Genomic DNA, 16,935 nt, shown 5'->3' on the forward strand with positions numbered 1-16,935 from the left:
CTCATATACCTTTGTATTGCTTGTACTTTCAGTTTTTATTACATTGAATTTATGAAGTGGCTTGTGTGTTTTTTATGTTTGCTTACATTGGTAAGCTGTAAGTTGTCTTTTGGACTATTTTTTTCCTTCAAATTTTACATTCCTTTTCAGTGACATTTTATTTTGGTTTATCTTCATGCTTATAATAACATTAGGATTCCTCTGTTGTTCAGATAGATGGCTTTGGGACCATTTTATCCATCAGTTTCCTCCTAGTTGGGAGATTTCTTCAGTGACCAGAGCCCACTTGGCAGCAGAAGTAAAGAAACGTAGAGAAGACCCCTCTCCAATCTGTCGCTCTCTCTGTCTCTCTCTCTCTCTCTGTCTCTCCCTTTCTCCCCACCTCCCCCACTTTCTCCCTCCTTCCCTTCCTTTCTCCCTCCCTCCTCCTTTCTCTTCCTGTGTGTGTTTAAATAATTTGTTTTCTACTAACTGCTTAGAGTTTATTTGTATGTAAGCCCGAATTGAATATAGTTTTCCCAAAACATTTCTTAGGTCATTGCTATCCCTAGTCACCTCAAATGCCTTGTATTTACCAAAAGTGAAGTCCAGTTTCTTTATATGGAGCCAATAAGGTCTTTTAGAATTGGCCTCATTCTGTTTTTCTGCCTCCTGCACTCCAGGAAAACGAAACCATTGTAGATTCCTTCTCCGCTTCCAAATTTTTCTATTGCTTTTCCTTTGTTCATGTTGTTCTCTCTGTCTAGAATTACTTTCTTTTTCACCGCTACATTTAAAGTCTATTTTAGGAAATAAAGAATTGGTTTAAGTTATCCCATCCTTTGAGAATTTTTCTTCAACAGGAGTCTATTGCTCCCAAAGTTCTTTATCTATACTGTCTTAAGAACATTTATTTCTATTTTATACTACAGGTATATGTATACATATATTTTCTCCATTAAAATATAAGCTTGTTGAAAATAGAGTCCATGTTTCAATTTGCATATTTTCTGAATTGCTTTGCAAAGTGCTTGATAATTCATTCATTGACTCAGAATATATTTATAAGAACTGTGCTAGGCCTTAGAGATACTAATAAACAATAATAGACACTATTTTAAGTAGTTATTACATTCCCCAGCGCTCTTCCAGTTACTTTATATCAATTAGTTCTAATATCTGATAGGAAGTTATTATTTTTCATTTTATAACAAAAGAATCTGAGGTTTTGAGAGGTCTATCCATTCATTAAACAAATATTTATTGAGTATCTGCTACATGCAAGACAAGTAACTGAACCAACACTGTAGTTTCTAAGTGAAAGCTGTTTTCTAAACCCAGGACGTTCTGGCTCCAAGGCTATATTTTTCCATTATACCATGTTGTCAGTCCCTGCCTTCTGAAAGCTCAAAAGTTGGTAAAGGATATAGACATAAGCAATAATAATTATAATAACATTTGATGAGTACAGTTACTCAAAGGGCTACGAGAGTGTGGTGGTGGAAGTGACAAGCATTCTTAGGAGAAATCTAAGGAAACCTTATTTAGTTGGTGCTATTAGACTAGGATCGTGAAGAATTAATAAAATATTGCTTTTCATTGATGTTTTTAAGAGAATATGCAAACACAAGGAGGTATAGAAGAACCTCATATGATTTAGCAGGGCAAGAAGCTAGATGTGGCTGAAATTAAGAAGACATTGAGTGTTGGAAGACAAATGGCTTTTTATGCTCAATTATTTATTAAATATTTGTCATTTGAGGAACTGGGCTTTATATTCTTTATATACTGGCCTTTGAAATGAGAAAGACAGCCACTGCTTTAAGGAGTGTACAAGCTAGTAGGGAGTTGACCACATACACAGTTAATCACATTAGATGCTAAATTGTGCCATGTGCCATATGGCTGCTTAGAGAAGGGAGACTCTCTTCTGGGTAGGGGGTTAGGAATAGAGGCATGAAAAAGGAGAGTGACATTTGTACTAAGACTTGAGAGGTCAGTAAGAAATGGTTAGGTTTCTAAATTTAATAATCTTAAAATCTCACCTCGTTTAGCATATCCATATGTTTAGAGGGTGAGGCTGTTTCTGAGTATTTTCATTTTATGAATTGATGGATAAGTACAGACTAACTCAGTTACTAGTGGTATAATTTTTAAAGAGATTTAATTTCCACATTTGCTACTTCAGATTGTTTACTCTCGATTTTATCTTTGTCTTAAAATTTTATTCTGTTGTTTGTTGATTTTTCAGAATTTTAAAGTCCAAGTTCTCAGCTTCCTCTGGAACCACACTCAAAACAAGGTACTGTCACAAGGGCGTCAGTGAAACAGAGCCAAGCTGGGGAAAGAACTGTGAAATAAGACTCTAAGGAGAAAAATATAACTCCCTTGAAATGATGCCTTCTTGATTTTAAAAGAATTGTGACTATTAATAAATTTAGGTTTTAAAAAGTATTCTTAATTTATGCCAGTTAATACATTGTCACCATAAAATGCACTTGTTTCTTTGTGGCACTGACAGATATGAAGAGGGACTGTTGCCATTGTCTCTCCTTTTAAAGGTCCTTCCTCTTTCCTGCTTTGCCCCTCCCCCACCGATAAGCACATCAAACAGAAAGTCCGCTCCACTTTTTGTTTGTTTGTTTTTGGTTTTTTAAAAATTTTTATCGGAGTATAGCTGATTTACGATGTTGTGTTAGTTTCAGGTGTACAGCAAAGTGACTCAGTTATACATATACATATAGCCACTCTTTTTTAGATTCTTTTCCCATATAGGCCCTTACAGAGTACTGAGTAGAGTTCCCTGTGCTGTACAGTAGGTCCTTATTAGTTATCTGTTTTATATATAGTAGCGTGTATACTCTCCAGTTTTTGAATGTCATTTCCAATCAAGGGATATAGAGCAGAGGGTGTTGGTGATGTTCCACCTGGCTCATGAGTGAGAAAGCTTAGATTCCAGAAGGCCAGCTCTCCCGGGCAGTAGCCGGACACTCAGAGTCCAGTTCCAGGCCTATCAAACTCTATACCCTCGTACTCCTTCCGCTAAACCGTACCACCTCATGGGGACCTGAGCAATTAGGAGTTATTTTATGTTTAATGTCCGAACTAGGATAGAAATGTGGTTTTTCTGATGCCTCTGTCCAGTGCTGTTTTCTCTCTATTTTTAATTGGGACGTACTAAGCAAGGCTTGAATACCATTTCCAAAGCACTGACTATAGAACTTTGAGGTTGGTCAGGGAAGATTTTCTTTCTGCCTCCAGAGTTGATGTTTAATATATGTTGTTTCTTTTGTTTATCTTACTTTCACTCTATCTAGGACCCAGTTGTAGCAAATGCTGCATATAAATCTCTGTCACACTTTGGTGCCAGGGAGCACACCATTCTTCATCTGCCTGAAAAGGTAGGTTTTTCTGCTTTCTTACCGGTATCTCTTTACTGCTACGTTTTATAACTTTACTTATATCCCCCGCTTAGGGAATTCTTACCTGTAACTCTAGATATGTTGTCCATAAAAGATAAGAATTTATATCTATAATTTGTTTCATCTGTAGTAGATTGTAGAGGTCTTAGACTTCATAGATAATGAACTGAAGCAGATGGAAGGTGAAAATGAAATCTCTATAAGGTGACTCGGTGTATGACTGCATTGCCCTGTGCCCAGGGCAACGTCTGTGTCACTATAGGAACCACCTTACCCAGTTAGTGCACCGTCTTGAACTTCACATCCAAGCACGGCCTGCACAGAGTAAGGTTTTCTACCACCTGGGCAGCCAGAGATCTTTATTTGTGATACAGAATTGAAGTGCCGTCTGAAAAAAATCTGCTATTTATTCTTTACTTTGAAACGATATATAGGTTAGTCCCAGAGAACTGGATGAAGAAAGTATCACTCTCTTTTAAGGGTTAATACACTGTGTGATATTATCTTAGTTTTTAGACTAAACTGAAAACATACAACCTTTTCTACTACCTACCTAGTATAACCAGCTTTAAATTATCACGTTATATTAAGGAGTTAAGTGTATGATTTCTTTCTTTTTAAAAAAAATTTATTTATTTATTTATTTATTTAATGGCTGCATTGAGTCTTTATTGCTGTGCGCAGGCTTTCTCTAGTTGTAGCGAGCGTGGGCTGCTCTTCGTTACAGTGCACGGGGCTTCTCATTGTGGCGGTTTCTCCTGTGGCGGAGCACGGGCTCTAGGCACGAGGGCTCAGTAGTTGTGGCTCGTGGGCTCTAGAGTGCAGGCTCAGTAGTTGTGGCGCATGGGCTTAGTTGCTCCACAGCATGTGGGATCTTCCTGGACCAGGGCTCGAACCCATGTCCCCTGCATTGGCAGGCAGATACTTAATCACTGTGCCACCAGGGAAGTCCCTAAGTGTATGATTTCACATTTAGTGTTACTGCTAATTCAAAGGCATACAAATGGTTATTTAATGCCGTTAGAGTGTAAGGAAGACATTGTGTTAGAAGAAGTTATGCGTAACATTACCCAGAATCTGTCCTTGAGGTGAAGTGGCAAGTTTTGTTGTGAATTTCTTGGGATCCTCAGGCATTAAAATGGGTTGACTTTTTCTTCTGGGTTGAGCTTATACAGAGATTAGATGCCAGTAGGAACCAGGCAAACTTCTGTTTATTGAATCGAATTGGAGGGACTGAAGATAGGCTCTTGTAAAACCGAATCCTAAGTGAGGCAGGATTTCCCGTGTCACTGAGAACTCGAAGACAGATCGGCCAGCTTGTTGTGCAGTTATCACAAACAGGAAGCCTTAACAAAAGATGTCCTATGACTCGTAAAATTTAAAAAGATGGAATTTCAGACTACACCATGGTGACTAGCAGTACCCATAGCTTCTGAAAAAAAGAAAAAGGTAAAGAAAAAGGAAAAAATTACATGTAAATTTGGTATGTAAACTCCTACCAATAGATTAGCTACACTATCTGGAGAGATGCTTTTTCTTATTTTATATATATATACATATATATATATATTTTTGGCTGCACTGGGTCTTAGTTGCAGCATGTGGGATCTTCATTGCCGCGTGTGGGATCTTTGTAGTGGCACATGGGTTCTTAGTTGTGGCACGCATGCGGGATCTAGTTCCCTGACCAGGGATCGAACCCTGACCCCCTGCACTGGGAGTGCAGAGTCTAAACCACTGGACCACCAGGGAAGTCCCTATATTATTTTAAATAAGCAATTGGTAATTTAGATCACAACATAATGATTACCTTTATTTTTAGCTATTATTACTGAAACATTCCAGCTGGAATGATAGCTTTTATTAAATAACTCCCATATACTCTTGACTGTTTAGTCTCTACCTCTTTAAATATTGTTATGTTTCTATTTTATCCTACTTGAGGGTTATGTTTAGTTTCTGGTTGTGTTTGTTAGAGTTATTACTCAGCTAAGTGCTGTACGCAGTCAAATATTAGATACTTTCTTAATCTAACTCTTCTATATCCTCTGATCCCTGAATAACCATAAATAGCTCTTTATACCTCCCAACATAAAGGGTAGTGATGTACTATATATGCTTGGGTTTTCACCAGCAGAGCGTGAAGAGCTGTAAAGGAAGTCTCTAAGACTTATTTTAGCCATGCTTTTCAGCCTTTTTTCTGCCCTAACCCCCTTCTAGGATGTGATTCCCTCTCATATGTAACAGAGGTTCACTACCGTGGATATTCTTAACTGAGATTAAGATGAGAGGACATACGGTTTAAAAGAGTCTACCCCACTTCAACCCCCAGTTTCTGATATAGAGGACCTTCCTCCGCACGGAGAATCATTACTTCCAAGACCACACCATGCATTGTTCTTCTTCTTTTTATTAATTACTGATTTTCAGTTTGGCTGTTTGAATATCTAAGAACTGAAAGTCCAGAAAATGGTCAGTATGTTCATATTCCAAACAAGTCCCTGAAGGCTAAGGGTGCAACCCAGTCAGATCCCACCCCTGTTTTATAGATAGTGGCAGTGATGTGAAACTGTGGCTCACTTTCTACAAAAGCATACTTTCAACTGTTTCAAAAGTCTCTGCCAGGTAGGGGCTTCTCTAGTTAAAATCTAAGATTGCTCCTTGTTGTCAGAGCTTACTCACTCTGCACCAAGGGCAGTTTGGTTTACTCACAAAACTGAAGGCTACTTGTATACCTTTCCAGTGAAAGGTGTACATGTTCTCTTTTTCTATTTGTGGAAACTTGTGAAATAATCTTTTAACAGAACATATGGTGAATTTCAAGTAGAAATTTTTTTTTTAAAGATACAGTTTTTTAAAAAGGAAAAATTTTTAAAAAGATATTATCCACATGGTTACTTTTGTGGATTATAATTCAACTACTTTTGTAAGTACACCTTTAAATGTATTAAAGATTTCTTGTTCATTGCTGCATCAACTTAAACTGTGAAACTTGTTGAAAGAAAGCTAACAGGCTGGTAAAACAGAAGGCATTAAAGGAGTGACAGACATCAGAAGGAAGATTTAGGGTTAAACGAAACAGTACCATCTAAGGTAAGATGGAAAATGTCAATGGAGAGTAGAGCTGAACGAGGTATCATGTGAGTCAGGGATTTGAATAGCAGATTCATTAACTCATCTTTCTTGTCACTGGTTTGTTATTAGGAAGTTTTGTGGGATTGTTGATGATAGACACTTAACACTTGCACTGGTTTAGTGATTATTTATTGGACATATACTAAGTGCTAGGCTGTCTTATGAGCTGGGAATGTTGAATGAAACCATGTGTGAGGTGAACGTGATAACCACTACACTATGGAAATAAGGCCGGTGAATGAATCCATGTGTTTGTTGGTTTGTAAAAATATTACTGTTAATCACTTGAAACATGCAAGTCTAAAGTTGGTCAAAAAATTTTGGGGGGGCTTCTTTGAGGACCTGTTGATTTCAGTGTTAAAAAATAGACACGAATGATTTTTCTCCTTTAGTTTGTATTTCTTTGTCTTTTTAGCTATTTATCCTTCTCCTTTGCCTTCTTTAGTGCCCCCTGACACCCCCAAAATGAAACAAAACAGAAAAACAAACCAAAAAAACTATAAAGAATTGTTTTTCTGGTAAAATAGTCAGTAATGGATAAACATTTAGGTTGACTCTTCTCTCTGACTTGGGTTCTTTAAAAAATACTTGGCTGCTTAAAAATTAAACTTTTTATTGTAGAGCTCTTAAGATAGATTGTGTTGTTGATTTCTGGAGTTAATTTGAGAAGCGAGTAATATAAAAGAACTTATTATGCACCTTGGGTTGGTATTAATGTGGTGTAACCTGTTCCGCTTTGATTTAAGCGAATGTCATTGCTTTCATCAGAAGCTGTTTCTCTTTTTAAATGAATTTATGCAGATACTTAACGAGTTCCAAATAAATCCTCTGTTTATACACAAACTCCTGGATTTTCTTAGGTTGCACACACAGAAGCGTGGTTGAAAGGTTATCTGGCTCAGAAAATGTAGTAAGTAAGGCATTTTGTAGGATAAGCTTTCCAATATTCAACTTAAAGCAGATTTTAAAAGTAATTTATCATTTTATATTTGGCCCTCCCTTTAAGTTTCTTCAACAAAGCTTAGCTATAATTGGAAGGGTATAGTTGGTGTGTGTATGTGCATGCATGCATGTGTGTGTGTGTGTGTGTGTGTGTGTGTTCTAAATAGACAGTTTTTTCCTGGATGTTTGAGTAGCTAATGTAATATAGTTAGCAGCATTTTATAATTTTAACAAGTATTTTTTCATATGACTTCCCTTGATTTTCCTTAGTTGTACTCATGTTGATCTTATTCGCTTGTTGCATACAAACCAAGGGAAAAGACTGGGACTAGCATAGGGAAGCTGGAACAAATACTTCTTTAAGAGATGAGCAGAGGAGTAGGGAAATGCCATGAAACCAAAGTCTAACAGTAAGTGCTACTTGGTTCAGGAGAATCAGCTCACCTTTGAAGAAACAAAATTGAAGGTGTAATCATTCCATTATAAGTAGGCAGAGTATATCATCTATACTTAAATTACAGTACATTGGGGCTTCCCTGGCGGCGCAGTGGTTAAGAATCCGCCTGCCAACGCAGGGACATGGGTTCTAGCCCTGGTCCTGGAAGATCCCACATGCCGCGGAGCAACTAAGCCCGTGCGCCACAACTACTGAGCCTGCGCTCTAGAGCCCGTGAGCCACAACTACTGAGCCCATGTGCCTAGAGCCCATGCTCCGCAGCAAGAGAAGCCATGGCAATGAGAAGTCCACGCACTACAACGAAGAGTAGCCCCTGCTCACCGCAACTAGAGAAAGCCCGTGAGCAGCAACGAAGACCCAACGCAGCCAAAAATAAATAAATAAAATTAAATTTAAAAAAATTACAGTACATCTCTAGTGTCTTTGTTAACATATATGTGTATGTAAGATGCAGACATATGTTGTTTATCACACAGCAGATAAATTAATATAGGGGTGCAGTTATGTGAATGCAAAATTAGACAACTTAAGATGGATGAACGGATCTTTTTTTTTTAAATCCCCAACCTAGTAGGTCTTCTTTAGTGGCGCTCGGAAATAGTGATGGCCTGGGTGCTGTGACTCATTGAGCAATTAAACTGGATAGGCTAAAATGTGTGCAAAAAAGATCAGATTCCTTTTATACTACATAATTCTGGAATTGGGAGCATTGGTCATTTGGCCTAGTTCATCCACCAGCTGAGGTCCGTCTGAAGGTGGTGGCAGCTTCCGCCTCTATTTCCTATGCTTCCGCTTGTGCCGCTGCCTCTTCTGCTGCCCCTCGTCCAACCCACACTCTCCCCTCCCCTTTCCTCTCTTTCCTATCGCCTCCCTTCCTCCCTTTCTCCTTCCTTTGTGTTTAAATAACTTTACTGAGATATAATCCGCATTCCATACAATTCACCCATTTAGAGCATGCAATTCAAGTGGTTTTAGTGTATTCAGAGAACTGTGCAACTAATCACAGAGCTGCCACAATCTAATTTTAGATCGTCTTATTAGCAATCAATCCCCATTACCCCTTTCTTTCCCCCCAGCGCTAAGCAACCTTTAATCTACTTTCTGTCTTTGTAAATTTACCTGTCCTGAACCTTTCCTATAATGAAATTATATAGCATGTGTTCTTTTGTGACTGGCTTCCTTCACTTAGCATAATGTTTCCAAAGTTCATTCATGTGGAACACATATCTGCACTTCATACCATTTTATGATTGAATAATATTCCATCGTGTAGGTGTGCCATATTTTGTTTATATGCTCATGGACATTTGAGTTGCTTCCATTTTTGCTATTAACAACTAATGTATTCACATTCGTGTGCAAGTTTTGTGTGATCATTTGTTTTCACTTCTCTTGGTCATATACCTGGGAGTGGAATTGCTGGGCCATACAGTAACTCTGCATTTCAGTTTTTGAGAAACTACCAAACCGTTTTCCAAAGGGGCTGCACCGTTTTACCTTCCCAACAGCAGTGTGTGAGCATTCTGATTTCTCCACATCCTCACCATCCCTATGAGTTTTCATATTAGCTTAAGTGTTTACCGCTGGCTTCCACCTCCCCGAGTCTCCTATCACTTGTGAATATGACATGTAGCAGAGCTTCCCAGTGCTCTGATGCTCTGGTGTGGTATCTGGTGTTATTCATGTAGTCTCCAGCTGTAAGCATTGTTGTCTGTTTCCCCCCCCATATGCTGTTCAAATATTATTTTCAATTTGTACTATGATGTGTAAAAAGTCAGGAAGCAAGGTAAACAGACCCAGAACCAACTCCTTTTTTTGAAACTTTTTAGGCAACTAGGGCTAGTTAAAATCTCTAAGATACCTCTTGATGATACCAAATGTGGCAAATTCCAAGTATATACACAGACCAGAGACACTCAGAAAACCCTGCTTGTCAGAACCAAAAGGTTTGCAAAGGTGCCAGGGTTTCTCTGGTGTGCGCTGATATCAACAAATGCAGGCATGCCCTCTGCGGAGCATGCATCATTGTTATTTATCTCTGTAATTATGGCTGGCTCAGTCCTCTGAGAATTAGATCCTCACGACTGAATCAGAATTAAATCTTGTCTTGGAAAGTGGTTGGTGGTCAGGTTGCTTTCACTCCTTCACTAGTGAAAAGAACGCTAGTTATGATTGAAAGGCTTCGTCGGAGTTGAGGTTATTATACTTGAGAAACATTTTATCTCTGTTTGCTTTTATCCCCCTGCAAGAATCCTGACTCAGTGCAGTTCCTAAACAGAACAGTGCTTTGGGGACCTATGAAAAAGGCAGTCTGCAGGAATTGTTAATTATTTCTAAAAATAACTCCGGAAGACAGGCTAATGGTAATGACTGGATTCTGGCACTTTATGGTTATAGCAACCACATTTATGTATTTTGATTTCCTCCCCTAATGCTTAATTATCTCCATGTGGGCATTATCATGGTGTGTCATTGAAAGTATTAAAAATTTAATTAATTGCTTGACAGTTATAGCTTGTGGAAACTACAATACTGGTAATCATTTTACATTTTTAATTTTTGGTTCAAATAAACCTAACTAATCACAGAGTAACCACAAAATCTTCAAATGGCAAATTAGACACTATAAAGTATAGCTACCAACTGCAGATTTTAGTGTTTTTATATTCTATAGCAACAAACTGCCGAGTCTAAAAAAAAAGTCAACTAAAGCATTCTGTGTCTTCCTGATCCCTACTATGTATATTCTACTAGAAGACTTTAAGCTTTGTCATAGAAATATGGCTGAAATCACAAATTTTACAAAAATGTATTCAGACAAGGCAAATATTTAATTATAAACTACGGAAGTTCAATATATTGAATGTGTGTTTGCATTTTATTGTCAGATGGTGTAAAAATTTTATTAGTTTTCTATAGTAATCATTGCTTAGGCTGGTTTATGGCGATTTTCTTACTATATTACCATTAGTTCTTTCCATGGATCTGGGAGTGTATCTAATAAGATGATTAGAGTTTACCATTTAGTTAACCTGAAAATGAATAGATTTTTTAAATTAATTTTAATGGTCTTTTGACATTGTAGAGCAATGAGTCTAACTTAATTTTTTAAAGGACAAGGAAAAGATTTTACATAATATTTTAGTATCGCCTTCTCTATCATTTCAGATAAGACCAGAAATCCAAATTCCTGATGACCTAGATGAAGACGAGGAGGGTGATGAAAAGGACGTGGATCTTTCCATTCCTGGTTCTTGCTATCTCAAACTGTTGTCACTCACTGCTCCTTCCGTTTTACCAGGTGACTCCTATTTTGTGTCAGGGAAGCTAGCATTTTTTTAGTGATTTTAACTGTCTGATTAATTGTGCTCTTTTGTGATGTACACATATTATAGCTTAGTTTAATCTTAAATACTTATTTTCCATGTGTCTTATAGGGACTGCTTGAGGTAGTATGGTGTTCAAAACACACTGAAAAATGTTAGACTCAAGTAAAAATAAACTGGAGAACTAGTTTAAACAACCATTTTCACTGAAAAATTTAAATTCATCTCAAAAGTTAAATTTATTCTACAAGGCAAATTTGCAGTGGGACTTTAAGTCACTGATTTAAATGGTTCTTTAGCTTATTTATATAAGATAAGTGAAAAGATCATTAGGATCTTCAGAAATTTCCTGGGTAGTTTCATCATTAGAAATATATTCTTCCTAAAGAAATGGTGGTACCAGTATTTGAGAGCTATACATTAATGCTTTTAAAAAATAGATTAACTTGTATGGTTGTTCAGCTTTGATATAAAGCGTACAGGACCTTGACATTTTAAAAAATTATTCTAATTATACCTAATTATTCTCATTCAATAGTAGCCAACATTTTCCCAAGCATGCATCTATTACCATATTCTGTCCCAAATCTACCCTGAATGTTCATGGATGTAAAAATTTAATTTCTGAAAATTAAGTTCAATAAACACGAGAAATGTCATCTTTATCTTCTCAGTCATAATCTCAGTAGCCTGTAATGTTAGAAGTTTTTATCCTTGGTTTCATCCCACATGGAGATTCCTAAGGAATTCAGCCAAGTATATAGTAGTATTTCTTGCTAGACAAAGCTCCTGTCCCAAATTCCTGCCTCCTTTCATTAGAGAAAACTGAATGGTACAACTTAGACAGAGTTCACCTTTTCTTTTCTCCTGATGTCCAGAACAAGCCTCAAGGACTTGTTCCCTTTTTCTTTCTCCTGTTCGTCCCCACTTCCTACCTGAAGGCTCTTCAGAGTCTAGGACCTCCCCTGCGGTTAATAGTAAGTCCAAGGAAGAAAAAAGCCGTCAGTTTTCCAAAGTTCCTGCTGTATCCCAGAATAACCTTAGAGTTCAAAGTCCTCTTGGGCTTTTGCATTCATGGTATTTTACTTTCATTTAAACTACTCTCAGGGCTGGAATTATTTGATAATCCTTAATTCTCTGAAGAGCTTGACAAGTAGACAAATTTTCATTCCTGGGTTAGTCTTCGTGCAGATGTGTACTTAATCTCTTGACATGTATCAGCTTTTACCAGAATAGGATGTCTTCTGAGAAAGCGTGAAATTCTTTCCTCACAAATGCATGATTCTTAGGTCCATTCTGAAAAGTCTATACTCCTCCCAAGCTTGAAGCAGTCATACATGTGCATGTACATACAGGAATTGAAATGTATGACCTGCAGTTGGATATTACTCACACTTTTCATTTAGATGATGTGTTGATCAGGGTCTTTGCAGGAAATTCAGAGGGAGTAATTGAGAGTTTAATAAAGGGACTGCTTAAAGGTGTGTTGTCAAGGTTAAAGGAAATTCACAAGCAATGGTGAATCATCTAAGAGTGGTTAATGTCCCTCAGCCTGAAGAGGGAAGGGAAGGGAGCAGTTAGGAGAATAAGAGAGAGCTTCTGTGTCGTAAGAAGCTCCTGAGTGTGGAGCAAGGCCCTTCAAAAGAGGGATGCAGACGACCTGGAGCAGTCCTGCAGGAGGGTGTCTGGGGAGTACTTGCCCTCACCTCTGTTTTCACCCTGTGATCTCCTGCCAGTGTCTCCCACTGGATGAAGCCAACTAAAAGCCAGAGGACAAGGGAGTCTGATGATGCAGTTGTGAAAGGTTATTCTTCCAGGGCACAGAGTAGGGTTGAGAGGGTGGATCTGGAGGGGTACATGGAAAACATACTACACAGGTGTTCTCTGGGCTTTGAATAGAGAAGCTTTGTTGCACCTAGGAAAGTTCTATATAGGAATGACAGAACTGGGTACATAATACATGTTCCAGTGAGTACTTCTGCCTTTAATTTAATCGTGGTCATTTAAAGGAGACTTTTAGACCATTCAGAATGAAATTCTAGTTTAGGTAGGCAGACTCTTGCTTTTTGTTCCTATAATAAGAGGCACCTGTGGTAGTTTCCTTTTTTGTTTTCCATATGGTTTGTTTAGCTTTAATTTTTGTTGTTTTTGTTTCTGCATTGGGCAACCTCTAGTGGTCCTTAGGAAAATAACACTTGAATATAAACCTATAGTGCTAATCAGGTATTTTGTTTGGATACCCTATTGTCTTCTGATCCCACATTACTGCATTACCTTATAATAAGTGAAGACGTCAAGCAATAAAGAGCTTGGGCTTAATTAGAAGGAAGACAAACAAAGAAATAATGAATTAATCTTTTAAAATAAGTGTACTGATATTACTGCAGAATGATGGATAGTCATAAAGGGCCTCTCTGAAAATATCTAAATGACAGGAAAGAGCCAGTCACGTGGACATTGGGGATTAGTATGTTCCAGGTGGAAGGAATGGCAAGTGCAGTGGCCTTGACTTAGATATGAACTTTGTGTTATTGAGGAATGGAAAAAAGGCCGTGTGGAAGTGTGTCTTTAACACAGCTAGGAAAGAAGGTGGGTGGTAGAGATGAGGTCACAGGGAGAGTCAGGGGCTAGGTCATAGAAAGCCTTGATCATTGTCAGACGTCTTGACGTTATTCTATGTACAGTGAAAAAGCATTGAAAGATGTTAGGGAAGGAAATGACATAAAACTCTAGCTTCTTTCTGGGTAGAGGATGGTTTAGAGGAGTGGTCATGAGGAGAAGAAACCAAGAACTAGTTTTTAAATTTATCCAGATGAGGAAGAGAGAAGATAATGACTGGGCAAGTAGCAGTGAAAATGGAGAGAAACGGATGGATTTGAGATCTATTTTTAAAGGTAGATCTAAAAGGACTTGCTACATATAAGGAGTGTGAGAAAGAGAGGAATTAAGAATGACTAAGTTTTTAAGGTTGAGTAACTGGGTGCCATATTCTGGTTTGGGGAAGACTAAAAAAGGGCTGGGAATCAATCATTGTTTTTTTACTTTGTGAAATTTGACCTGAAATATAGCTAAGTTGTTGTTGGTGGTGTGTGTGTGTATGAGTTAAGAATGAATGTTTCTCTTCTAGCATGCTATATTCACTCTACTTTTGGTCTCCTTTTATTTCTTTCAGCTTTGGAGGAATTTTTTACATCACTTGTGAAGCAAGAAATGGTGAATATGCCCCGTGGGGTGTATCACTCTGCATTAAAAGGAGGTGCCCGCTTAGATCAAGGAAAGACTGTAGCAGGAATCCCCAATTTTATGTTGAAAATGTATGAAACAAACAAGCAACCAGGTTTGAAACCTGGCCTTGCGGGTAAGCACAATACATAGTATCAAGGTACAGGATTTTAATGTGATGATTTAAGTTTCTCTTCCAAGTAGGGTGTAATAGGGCATGGAAAGGCATTGCTGCTGCTGCTAACGTCTAGACACAGCTGGGTAAATTACAAAAATGAATCACATTTTAAAGCCATCAGAGAACTGTAGAAACAAAGACATAGATAAAACAAAGAATAGACTGAAATTACGGAATGGAGAGAACATTTTAGATTGTTCCCTATGGACCTGTCCCACCCCCTGGCCCCTACCCCATGGGAGATATTCACTGATTCTGGTTGTGGGCTGGGATTGGGTATTGGCCCAGGAAGAGGCCTGTTGGAGGACAGAGAAACCAGTAAAGCTTTTAGTGGTTTCATGGGACTAGGCTGATGTGATGATTAATTTTATGTGTCATCTTCATTGGGCTAAGTGATGCTCAGATAACTGGTAAGTATTATTTCTGAGTGTGTTTCCAGAAGAGGTTAGCCTTTGAATCAGTAGACTGAGTAAAGAAGATCACCCTGAGCAGTGTGGGTGGGCAACATCCAATCCATTGAAGACCTGAATAGAACAAAAAGGTAAAGGAAGGGTGACTTTGCTCTCTTTGCTTGAGCTGGGAGATCCATCTCCTCCTGCCTTTGGACATTGGTGTTCCTGGTTCTTGGGCTTTCTGACTCAGACTGAATTGCACCACAGGCTTTCCTGGTTCTCTAGTTTGCAGACAGCAGATCATGGGACTTCTCAGCCTCAAAAATCTTGGGAGTCAATTCCCATAATAAATCTCCTCTTGCTTATCTACATATCTGTACCTATATATATCCTGTTGGTTATGTTTCTCTGAAGATTCTAGTACAGGTGACAAACTGCAGATTTTCCTCATAAGCAATTTGGTGACTTTTGAGTTTGCACTGAAGGTTAAAGAACTAGGCTGATGCTTCTGAGAGGCAGTGAAATCTCCAGTCTTGTGGTGCTTAGGAAACAAAGACTGGCTAGGAGAATGGGCCTGAAAACAAAGCACACAAGTAGTGAATTGATACTGAGATCTACAGCTCTTTTCACTTGGATGCACTTAGTAATTTTGGCCTCAGATAGAGGCTGAAATTCAGGCTTGACCTTAACAAGAGGCTGGTGCAGGAGGCAGAGAAGCCAACAGAGATCATGACATTTATGTGGTAACCTGAGTGACAAGACTGGGGACTTGAGACCCTTCAAACACACAGCCTGTTTCTCCCTTAAGATATTTGTCTAATTTTTCAGCTTTCTGGGAAGTTAAAAGCTAAACTGAAAACTTCTGAGGACAGATCCAAATCTCTGAATCACCCATAATCTTTCTGTATTGAAGAGTCAAAGACCGATTAGACTGTCAGTTGAAAATCTTGAGGAGGCATGTCTTAGGAACAGGGTTGAACCAGAGGTAGACTGAGATTTACCAAAGCTATAGTCAAGCCTAACTCAGTTAAATCCCTCATTCACCTGAGATGATCTGTCCTTCACTCTGTCTGCCTAACAGAGGAGAAAATCCTCTGATTAAAAAAATAATATCATTTAGAATTTCTGTGGTTCTTTCATATACTGTCCAGTGAAAAAGTGCTAGACATATGAAAAAGGAAGAAGCTAGAAATGAAGGGAATATTTCATGGAGATAAAGAAGTCAGTCCATTAGAAAAGTATCACAATTCTAATCAATGTGCCAAAATAACAGAGTTTCAAACTATATGACAAAAATTATCAGAACTAACTAAATAGACAAATGCACAATAATAGAGGGAAACCCTTAGACAGCTTTTTCAGTGGTGTGATGAACAAGCAGACAAAAAAATCAAGTTCACAAAATATATGAATAATACTATGAAGAAACTTCACTTAAGTGACATATGGAACATTGTTATCTTATAGTGATAGAATTTGTATGCTTTTTAACTGTACATTGGAAACTTATCAAAATGGTTATATGGCAGACCATACATTTCAACAAATTTCAAAATATTGAAGTCATTGAGTCTGTCCTCTGATAACAATAGGATTAAGCTAAACTAAATAACAAAAAGATAACTAGAATTTCTCCACTCGCCTGGAAATTGAACAGTACACTTATAAATCATCCATGGATCAAAGAAAAAAATCAAAATGGAAATCAGAAAATATTTTGAACTGAATGATAATGAAAACATGCCAAATTACAACTTGTGGGATGCAGCTAAAACAGTGTTAGTAGGTGATAAAAACTCTCCAGAAAGTGGGCATAGAGGGAACCTACCTGAACATAATAAAGGACATATACAGCAAACCCACAGCAAACCCACAGCAAACA

At 38.0% G+C, this 16,935-nt stretch overlaps 1 protein-coding gene across 5 annotated transcripts in view; it reads left to right on the plus strand.

Moving 5' to 3' along the window:
• Positions 1-16,935, plus strand: part of FOCAD (focadhesin) — a 311,119-nt gene that overhangs the window by 189,172 nt on the left and 105,012 nt on the right. For all 5 annotated transcript variants that reach the window (XM_068553655.1, XM_068553654.1, XM_068553656.1 and 2 more), the window contains 4 exons: positions 2,231-2,281; positions 3,297-3,380; positions 11,104-11,236; positions 14,434-14,619. In XM_068553655.1, coding sequence (XP_068409756.1) covers positions 2,231-2,281; positions 3,297-3,380; positions 11,104-11,236; positions 14,434-14,619 — 454 coding nt within the window. The remainder of the gene's footprint in view (positions 1-2,230; positions 2,282-3,296; positions 3,381-11,103; positions 11,237-14,433; positions 14,620-16,935) is intronic.

Source organism: Eschrichtius robustus, chromosome 10 (genome assembly GCF_028021215.1).
Source record: "Eschrichtius robustus isolate mEscRob2 chromosome 10, mEscRob2.pri, whole genome shotgun sequence".
Classification (NCBI taxonomy): Eukaryota; Metazoa; Chordata; class Mammalia; order Artiodactyla; family Eschrichtiidae; genus Eschrichtius; species Eschrichtius robustus.